The sequence below is a fragment of the Gekko japonicus genome, unplaced genomic scaffold (genome assembly GCF_001447785.1).
Source record: "Gekko japonicus isolate JY-2015 unplaced genomic scaffold, Gekko_japonicus_V1.1 scaffold923, whole genome shotgun sequence".
In the NCBI taxonomy this organism is placed as follows: Eukaryota; Metazoa; Chordata; class Lepidosauria; order Squamata; family Gekkonidae; genus Gekko; species Gekko japonicus.
Genome location: NW_015171530.1, coordinates 298,036 through 308,508, shown reverse-complemented (window position 1 = coordinate 308,508; position 10,473 = coordinate 298,036). Strand labels below are relative to the sequence as shown.

Here is a 10,473-nt window from a genome sequence, read left to right as displayed (position 1 = left end):
CCCTCCTTCCTTCCTTTCTTTCTGTGTAGATCTGTGCATTCCCCCCCATAGTTAGCAGTCCAGTGGCACCTTTAAGATCAAGGTTTATTCAGGTACAAGCTCTCCCTGCTCTGTGAGGGCAGATTTGCACTGTCAGGGGTGTGGCCTACTATGCAAATGAGTTCCTGCTGTTGGGTGTGGCCTACTATGCTAATGAGTTCCTGCTGGGCTTTTTCTACAGAAAGAGCCCTGACTAAAGGGAACCTCCACCTTCAAAGACAGTAAACCTCTGAACCCCAGAGCCAGGAGGCAACATCAGGGGAAAGCCTCAGGTTCTATGTCCTGTTGTTGACCCTTCATAGGAAGTGGTTGACCACTGTGTGGCACAGGATGCCGGACTAGGTGGATCACTAGTCTGATCCAGCAGGCCTCTTCTTATTTTCTTAAGAGAGGAAAATCGTTTCCACCCTTAGCCAGCCATGCTATTCCAACCCACCTTCTCCCTACATCTCTGCATACTCACTTTCTGGTCCTTCCCCAAAGCACAGCAAATACAGCATACAGTAAAAGAGCTCATTGCCAGCGCACATGATGAAGAGGACGGGCTGAAGGAAAGAGGGAAAAGAGTTTGTCAGGCAAACCGTACTGAGAAAAAGAAGCAAAAAGGAAGCAACTGGGGTTGATATTCTGTGCATGTGCTTACACATTCACAAGAAAGGATGCCGGCTGTGTGGTTTGAAGCATTCCCCACCATGCCCTCTCCCACCCATGGCCTGCAGGTGGCGCTGTGCATTCTGAGCCAGTATTAGTGGAAGTCAAGTAAGCAGTGATCCAAGACAGAATATTCTTGCTGGTCGCCCCTAAGTGATGGAACATCTTGACAGGGTGAGTCCCCTCTACCTCTTCTTCTTGAGGCTACCAGCAACATGATCTTTGGGAGGACTGCTGGTACAGGGCAAGTTATTAATTACACTGACTTTCTGGAGGGGAATGCTGATTTTTTAAAAAATTGCAACTCTTTTAAAAACTCTGATTGCTATTTTGACAAAAAGCAAAGGTATTTTATAATCCATGTAGTAACTGCAGCGAGAATCTTATTGGCAACTTATTGGAAACTTCCATCAACACCTTCAGAACATGATTTAATAGCGAAGATTATGAAAAGTGCGGAAATGGATAAATTGACCTCAGTGCTAAAAGGGCAAATGGACTTTGTTGGACTATGGGCTCCATTCTATAACTGGATAAGAGAGAAATATAAAGATATGAACTTTTAAAAAATATAATACTACGAAGACTTTATGAACGTTTAAATTTCACAGTTTATTTATGTATAACCTGAAGCTACAAGTAGAGGAAAGTTACATGCAGGAAACTATTGCTTTTACCCTTTCCCCTTTCCCCTTCCTTACCCTTCTGTATTTTAAAAGCTTAATAAAAATTTTAAAAAAATTCTGACTGCTATTTGTTAAATGTTCTTATAAAGTGTTCTTTTTTCTCTTATTCACTTGTGCAGCTTTCTTGTATATGTCTGTATGTTTTGTATTTTCAGGGCCTCTGTTTTAGTAGTAGTATAACCCATTTGGGGTGACTTATTCAGCCAGGTGGGATAGAAGTGATCAGAACAAAGAAACCAAACACCGAACGCCCTCTCCTTCAACAGGAAGTGGCTCGTCACCTGAAACGTGTCTGGCAGAGAGACCACAGACCAGATATGGAGAGAAGGCTTATTCCAGCTGGCAGCTGGATCAGTGTACTGAGAGCCAGCTTCATGTAGTGCTTAAGAGTGGCAGACTCTAATCTGGAGAACTGGGTTTGATTCCCTCCTCCTTTACATGAAGCCTGCTGGGTGACCAGCCTGGACCGGTCACAGTTCTCTCAGAGCTCTCTCAACCCCACCTACCTCACAAGGTGCCTGTTGTGGGGAGAGGAAGGGAAGGAGATTGTAAGGCCCTCTGAGACTCCTTAAGGTAGAGAAAATGGGGTATAAAAAACCACTCTTCTTCATTATCATCAGTCAGGCAGAACTACGTCTCCCATCATGCACTGAATAATGCTGTGCATTATCCATGTTTGACCTGAATGGCCCAGGCTAACCTGATCTTGTCAAATCTCAGAACCTAAGCAAGGTCAGTCATGGTTAGCGCTTGGGTGGAAGACGACCAAGAAGGTCCAGGGTTGCTATGCAGAGGCAGGCAATGGCAAACCACCTCTGACTGTCTCTTTACCTTGAAAACCCCAAGGGGTCATCATAAGCGAGCTGTGACTTGACGGCACTTTCCGCCACCATTGCTGATGCAACTTGTACACTGACAGAGACTATAACACAGAGAGTCAACATGATACTAAAAAGGACAAACTCGTGTGAGGACAAGAAAGATTCTCTAATACCTGGGCATTTCTTATTCCCAGTATATAATAAACCATTTCCAGCTCTTTTAATTACTAATGTTTTGCTGTCCTCCTTTTGCCCAATAATATGGTTTTGCTTTACTCCTTATTGACAGCTCTCTTGTATACCCCTCTCTTATTTTATTTATTTATTTATTTATTTGCATTTATATCCCCCCCAGCCCGCTGGTGGGCTCAGGGCGGGTAACATCATTAAAATAAATACAATTTCTGAGCTGTTACTTTTTGGACGGATGTCCACAATGAGATACAAAAAAATTTTAAATGTACATTTAAAAAAGAACCAGAAATATTACTTTTGGGTCTGAAAATGGAAGAAGTAAATGTCACCAAAAAAACTTTGTTATGGTACCTAATTACTACTGCTAGAATGACTTATGCACAATATTGGAAGCAAGATAAGGTACCAGAAATATGGAAATGGATTAAAAAAGTACTGTTTATGGCTGAAATGGACAAACTTACAAGGAAGCTAAATAACCAAGAATATTTGAAAATGAATTGGGATTTCACAAATAATTTACTATGTTTTGATGAATATTAAAATAGAATACTAGAGAATGATTTAAGGGAAAACTGAAATTTAAGGTTACCTGGTTATGTGAGATAGATACAGATAAGTAAGAACTAAATGTTTAATGATGTTGAGTATTATAAAGTTAAGAGTGAAATTAAGAAAATAAGAAGTAGATAACGGGATAGGAGCATTGCGGGAAGCCAAGTAAGGGGGTGGGGAGGGAGATATTATAAAAACGGGATATGTGAAGAATAAGAATATGAGTGTTGTAACGAAAATGATAAAAATGTTATCATATCCTATTGATTGTTTTTAAAAAAATACAATTTCAGTTTAAAACATTAAACATTAAAACACCATAAAACATTATAACAGTTAAAACAATGGGTACAGTTTGGAACAGCATAAGGTAAAGGTAAAGGTTCCCTTGCTCGAAAGCCAGTCGAGTCCGACTCTAGGGCTGCGGTGCTCATCTCCATTTCAAAGCCGAAGAGCCAGCGCTGTCCGAAAATGTTTCCGTGGTCATGTGGCCAGCATGACTAAACACCAAGGCGCACGGAACGCTGTCACCTTCCCACCGAAGCGGTCCCTATTTATCTCCTTGCCATTTCTTGCTTTCCAACTGCTAGGATGGCAGGAGCTGGAACAGCATAAGTTGGCTATAAAGTTCTGGCCTGATGGCACCATAAGTTAAAGGCCAGCTGTCGATGGTCAGTAGACAGGTGACAGACGGGTGCCCCGGCAACCTCAGGGAGGCCATAGATGGGCGCCTGCTGCCTCAACCAAAGGCCTGGTGGAAGAGCTCCGTCTTGCAGGCCCTGTGGAATTGAAGGAGATCCTGCAGGCCCCTGGTCTCAATAGGGAGCATCTTCCACCAGGCTGGGGCCAGGACAGAGAAGGCCCTGGCCCCGGTCAAGGCAAGACGGGCAGCCTTCGGGCCAGGGACCACCAGGAGGTGTTGATCTTTCGAGCGTAAGGCTCTTCGAGGTGTCTATGGGAAGAGGCGGCCCCTTAGATATGTTGGTCCCATATTCGGTCCAGATCTCAACAGCTCAGAGATTTAACTATTTTATATAGTGTTAGTCTTGTGGCTAAAATCAGATTTAACAACCAAACAGCCCCCTTTTATATATATATATACACACACACACACACACACACACACACACACACACACACCCCTCCTTTGGACTATATCAGCAAAAAAAAAATATTTTAGGATCCCCATTTCTTTAAAGTAAATTAAATTTTTAAAAGTAAATTAAATGATCTCCTTCCCCACCATGCAGATGAGAAAAAGGGGAGTCTTCATTTTGCTTTTCAGCAGCCGTGGTAATAAGGAAGGATGGCAAAGGGTAGTGTGGGGAGAAACTGGAGATGTGTAGCCGGACAGGGGAGAGGAGGCAGGAAGGGTTCGAGCAGAACTCACCCGGGAGCTGTAGTATATCCGGAGGATCCGGTTCCCTGACAAATCAATGCTCTTGTGGCTCTCGCCGCCTTTCACCACCGTGCTGGAAGACGCAGAGGCAGGAGTTGAAGCAGGAATTTGGAGCGCTCAGCCTGACCACGTACCAAAGCCCCTCCATTTCTGCAGGCTGGACCTCTCTTCTTCTTTTGACTTTCCCCACTAAATTTCCCCTTCTGGCTGCTCCTCAGCAAGCCCTTTGCAGAGCTCCCCCCATCAGGCCTGTCTATGCTTTTTTTAAAAAAAAATCAAAGTGTTTTACCAAGAAAAACTGAAATTGGGCACATTGCATATTTAAAAAGGTGTCCACCTAGGTTCCTTCCTGACTAGTTTTCTAGATAAAAAAATAACCCTCCTCCTCAGCATTGATATACCACTTTAGTTTAAAAGCACGTAGATCATGTGGGAATCTTCACAACAACCATGTAAGGCAGGGCAGTATTACCTTCTCCTACTGCAAATAGGCGCAGGCTAAGCCCCTCTTCTAAGGCCCCTTTGACAGACATGGGATCTGAACCAGGAATGACTTGATTTATAGCTCCATCTTTGCATTTTTTTTATAAAGCCAGCAGCATTCAAAAATGCAGTTCCCCCAACCTGCCTTCTGAAATGGTGGACACGAAGAAGACTGGGACCATGTGGTTTCCCTGCATATCAGAATGAATTCACAACTGCAAGCCAATCCTGAAGGCCAGGAGTTCTCAGGGCTAAGCTACCTAGAGCTGGATTCTCAGATCAGGAAGAGGCCCGGCAACAAAGACCTCTCGAGAGTCATGATCTCTGCCACATCCTTCTCCCCCACTGGATACCTGTGGAGGTGGAGCCAATGGGAGGCCACATCGAGGCTCATGCTGAGTTGAAACCAGAGGGCAGATTCAGGGTACAGCATGGCCAGGTTCACCAACAGACACATGGTGGCACAGCGGTCGGTCAACATGTCCAGCATGGCGCCGAAGCGGGTGCCTGGGAGGAACATACGTTAGGAGAGAAAAGGTGCTGGGGAGGCAGAGACTGAACTCACCCTGCAGGCTTTCAAATGCACCTCCTAAAGCAGGGGTGTCAAACTCATTTGTTACGAGGGCTGGATCTGACATAAACGAGACCTTGTCGGGCCGGGTGTAAAATGTAATGCCAGGTAGCGGAGATATAAACTTTATAAAGGACATAAACCCAAAGATTGTTTTTTTACTTAAAATAAAAACATGCTTAAAACGTTAGCTCTGTAAGCTGCAAACCTACTTTTGATTCATTGACATTCGCCACGGAAATCTCATGCTCAGAGTTCTGAGTCTAGGACCCAGGTTAAAACATGAAATGGCTGAGTGATTAAGAGAGTCTGTCGAAGCAAGCTACGATGCAGCAGCAGAACTGGAAGCAGGAGATGGCCAGTTCCACTGCGGGCCTGATGGAAGCCCTCTGGGGGCCTGATCCAGCCCCCGGGCCGCATGTTTGACACCCTTGTCCTAAAGCCTGAGATCCAGAAACTAGGGAATAGAAAGAGGAAGCCTAGAAATCCCCATGCCCAGCACTGATGCCTGCACCGTGTTCTTAAATCAAACGAACGCAATGAACTAAGTGTGCAAAATTATCCAGCTGCATGAAGAGAGGGCACAGAGGTGAATGTTCTATGTGCTCAGACGACTCTGCAGTGGTTAAGAGCCCAGCCTCGTCATCACCAGCTCACAGGTTTGACAGGGGGGAGGGGGTGACCGATAATTAGCTCGCCCAGAGCACCCAAGTGAGTTCACAGCCGAATTCACAGCCCCGGATCCCGTGGCTCACACTTGTCGACCAGCATACCCTGCCGGTTCTTAAAATAAATCCAAGAACAACTGGGCTGCCCAGTGATGACAAATCCATTCTATCCACCTCCCAGGAAGACGTTGCCATCTGCCACGTAACAGGCTGGAGCACAGACTAGCCTACCTTGGTTAAGGACCCGCGCTGCATGGCCATCAAAGGCGTCAAGGAAACCGCTAAGCAGGTAGAAGAAAGACGCCGTCAAGTGGGACGTTGGCATGAAATAAAAAGCAATGAACGCGAAGATAATGCGGGCGTAACCTGCAAGAAGGGGGGGGAGACACAGCATCCTTGAACCTTTCGCCCCAAATTCCAGCCCTCTCCCACCTCTCAGCTGCTCCCTCCCTTCTCCCAAAGCCACACCCTCTCGTTTCCCAGCTGCCAGACATACGGAAGTCAAACAAGGTGAGTCCAGTAGCACCTTAGAGACCAGCACGAGATTCTCAGGGTATAACACGGAGGGAGCTCTGACTCTCGAAAGCGGATAGCCTGGAAATCTTGTTGGTCTCTTAGGTACGCCTGGACTTGAATCCAGCTCTTTTACTGCAGACCAACAAGACTACCCCTGTGGAACTAAAATTCAAACTGTGGCCTGTATTTTCTACCTCCTGGAGAAAAGAGGGGAAACGTGCTCCCTAACCACAGCTGCCCCCAAACAGAGAGTCCCTCTAGGCCCCCTTCACCCACCCAGTCCCATCACAAAATATCACATGGCAGGGGTCATTTCGTAGAAAAAGAGCTAGGGAAACTCATTAGCATAACTCATTAGCATATACCACACCCCCTGACATCAGGGGCCCGGCGGTGGACCTGCAAGGCCAGCGGGAGTGTGAGGAAGCCCCGCCAAGGCCCTCCCTGGCCCCAGGCAGGCAGGGGTGGGGAGAGGCAGGGAGGAAGCAACTTACCCTCCCTCTTCTCCTGCCTCCTCCTAGCTGAATGAGGGCTGGAAGTGGGGCGGCCGGAAGCAGGGGGCGGGGCTTCGTCATGTGCCCCGCCCCCTGCACCTCACCCGGGGGAACTGCGTTCCCCCGCGTTCCCCCCCGAAATGACCTCTGTCACATGGAAACAAATGACACGCACGGTGGTGGACCATGCCCCCCACCCCACCCCGGCTGATCGGGGCCCCTGGGATTTTGTTCGCCTTGGCTCTTTTGCTCAGTGTCCCTCAGCCAGCCCAGCACTCACGGAGACTCCCCCTTATTGCTGCCCTTCCCTTCAGCGGCATCGTTACAGCTTAGGAAGGTGACAACCAGTCAAGAAGCGGGCAGAGCGTGATTAGGTTGGAACGGGAGCCCGAGAGGGTTGCCAGATCCTCCCCCCACCACTGGCAGGGGATGGGGAGGGGGTAGAGTTGCCAGATGATGAGCAAGAGTAATCCCACTTTGTTAGCTTTAAGTAAAGCAGCAGTTGTGCACTCAGAGTACTTTATTTATTTATTTATTTATTAAGATTTATACCCCGCCCTCCCCGCAGAGCGGGCTCAGGGCAGCTTACAAGGGGCAAAGCCCATATAAAGCAGATAAAAGCAATAAAACATTCATGACAGTTAATAAAATTATACTCAATTTAACAAGATGGTCTCCAGATGGTTCTCCAGGGTGATGTTATCCTATAGCTCAACCAGGTAAATCCAGTGGCCACGCAGAAATTGTGGCAGATCTTCCTGGGCCATCCTTACCCCGATGTTGTCCACCTCATTGGTGGCGGTGGTAGTGGTGGCCCCTATGTGAAAGCCTGGTGGAAGAGCTCCGTCTTACAGGCCCTGCGGAACTGCATAAGGTCCCGCAGGGCCCTGATCTCCTCCGGGAGCTCGTTCCACCAGGTGGGGGCCACCACTGAAAAGGATCTGGCCCTAGTCGTGGCGAGCCTTGCCTCCCCGGGGGCCTGGAACCACCAGGCGATATTGTGCCCCGGACCGAAGTGCTCTTGGGGGTATATATGGGGAAAGGCGGTCCCTCAGGTAAAGCCATAAAGGGCTTTAAAGGTAAGTACCAGCACTTTGAAGCGGATTCGGTATGCTATTGGCAGCCAGTGCAGCGCTTTCAGTCCAGGCTGGATGTGATCCCACTTGGGGAGACCCATCAACAGCCTTCTGCCTTCTGCCAGATCTGTCGCTACAGTGGGGCATTTCAGGGCTCTGCCCCCTCAAATGTGAGGCACGCCCCACAACAGCTGCTGCCCCTCTCCCCCCCTCCAGATGATCACCGGGAGCACGTAGCCTGCTGATCAGCTGCAGGGCCCTTTATATCTTGCAGGAAGGGAGGAAGAGGAGCAGCCGCATGCCTTCCCTGAACTCCAAGAGGCTGCCCCTCTCCCTCCCCTGCTGCCCCACTGAATTTCCCCGTGCCCCACCAACCCAAAACTTCTGGCTACGGGGCTGACTTCCGCCCAGCCTCTTGAACCATTCTCTGGAATACTCGAAACAGACACAGAAAACATTCTGAGAAGATGCTGAGGCAGGAAGGGGGGGGGGAGCGTAGAGGAACAAAGGGCCTTCGGTAGGTCTCAAATGAGTTAAGAAGCTTATCCGCTTGCTTGCTGAAATGCAGAAGTTCGGCATGGGAATACAACAAAATGCAGCTTGCGCATGCGTAAAGAAAAGCTGGCTGTGTAGGGGTCTAAAAGCCCACCCCAGCTCCAGTCAAGTGGGAGCAGAATGCGTGGAGTTGATTTGCCTTCCTGTAGCCCCCTCATTCCTGGAATAAAGTCCCCCTCCCATTCAACGGAGTGCCTCGCCTGTGTGTGTTAACTGGAACGGCACAAGACAGGTTAACAACCCCACTTCTGCAACACAGAGACAGGTTGAGAAACTCCTGGAGATTTGGGGATGGAGCCTGGGGAGGACAGGGGCACCCTCCAAAGCATCCATTCTCTCCAGGGGAACTGATCTCTGTAGTCTGGAGATGAGCTGCGAATCTGGGGGATCCCCAGGCCCCACCTAGAGGGAGGGCCGGCTCACTCACTAGGCGAACTAGGCAATCGCCTAGAGTGGGTCGGCCCTTAGGGGCGCCAAACTGCACCTGGCCCCGTACTCTGGGAGTTTCTTGATTATTTGTGTTTTTCATTCTTCCTAAAATGCATTTATTTTTGAAAATTGGTGGGCGCAAGGGATCCTCGCCTAGGTTGCAAAATAAGCTGGGGCCGGTCCTGTCTAGAGGCTGGCTTCCCTCGGGACAAACAAGCAGAGCAGAGCAACAGGCCACAAAAGGGATTCCTTCCGTTCAGGCCAAAGGCCCATCTAGCCCAGGGTCCCGTCCGTCCCCCCCCCTGCTCAGCTGCAGCATCGTCACTCAGGAAGGCGGCGGCAGCAGCGGCCAGGGAAGGGGACTGGGCCAGGCTGGGGAAGCCGGCAAGCGAGGCGCGAAGGCAACAGGCGGCTCTTCTCGCTCGCCGCCGGCCCCGGGGGTTCAGAGCCCCTTTTCAGAAGCAACGCATGAACACCCGCCCGCGCCCAGCAAAGAGGCAGCCCGAGGAATCGCCGTTTTCCTGCCTCGCAGCGCTTAAAAAGCTCTCTGCGGGTCTACTCAGGAGTCATTCCCACGAAAAGCCATCGAAAGCGCCTGGTTTTCTTCAAGACGGAAGCCAGTGGGAGAGCCCTTGCCGAAAGACTGCGTAGCACATGTCCGCCAGCCAAACGCTCCCGCGCCCCATCCCCTTACATACCGATGAGGTTGGGGACGAAGAGGAAGATATTCTCTTGCTTCATCTTGGTGGCTGCGCGGCGATCCAAGCCGTCCTGCGAGCCCTGCCCGGCCCCAGAGTCCCAAGGCGAGATTTAGACCGTGCAAGAACAGCCCCCTGCAAACACTCCCTTCCCAGGGGACCCAGGAGTCCTGCCTTCCAGGCCCTCGTGCGCCAGGGAGACCCCCTGTCCTTCCCTGAGTCCGCGCTCTCTTTGCTCCCCGCACCTCTCCAATGCACCACTCTCTACAACCTTCAGCTGCTCTTCTCAGTTTTGGAAAAGGGGGAATTATAGGCTGTCACTCTAAAAGCTCTTATGATTCACCGCTCTGTGCCGGGTTGGACTGTACCAGAAGAAATAGAGAGGAGGGGATCCTTTTAAAAATATATTAGAAGTTTAGCGAATGGAATCTCACCACGATAGATCGATCGTTTCCCCCTCTTACTCACTCCACCCACCCAGATGTTTCTATATTTTACACTCCGCCCTTTCTCGCCTCCCGGGAGCCATTTCCGGAAAATACTTTCTACCCTCACTTTCCGATTTGGTTTAGCCCAACCACAGAGAAGACCCAGGGTTCAAACTAGACGAGCTACTTCCCCGGCCCTTTCTCATCCC

At 49.4% G+C, this 10,473-nt stretch overlaps 1 protein-coding gene across 1 annotated transcript in view; it reads right to left on the bottom strand.

Moving 5' to 3' along the window:
* CDIPT (CDP-diacylglycerol--inositol 3-phosphatidyltransferase) overlaps positions 1-10,250 on the bottom strand; it is a 14,307-nt gene extending 4,057 nt beyond the window's left edge. Inside the window, exons 1-5 of the mRNA XM_015419535.1 lie at positions 9,837-10,250; positions 6,300-6,434; positions 5,183-5,336; positions 4,338-4,419; positions 503-584 (exon numbers count right to left, since the gene is read on the bottom strand). Of these exons, the coding sequence (XP_015275021.1) occupies positions 503-584; positions 4,338-4,419; positions 5,183-5,336; positions 6,300-6,434; positions 9,837-9,879 (496 nt within the window). The 5' untranslated portion in view covers positions 9,880-10,250. The remainder of the gene's footprint in view (positions 1-502; positions 585-4,337; positions 4,420-5,182; positions 5,337-6,299; positions 6,435-9,836) is intronic.
* Between the last annotated feature and the right edge of the window lie 223 nt (positions 10,251-10,473).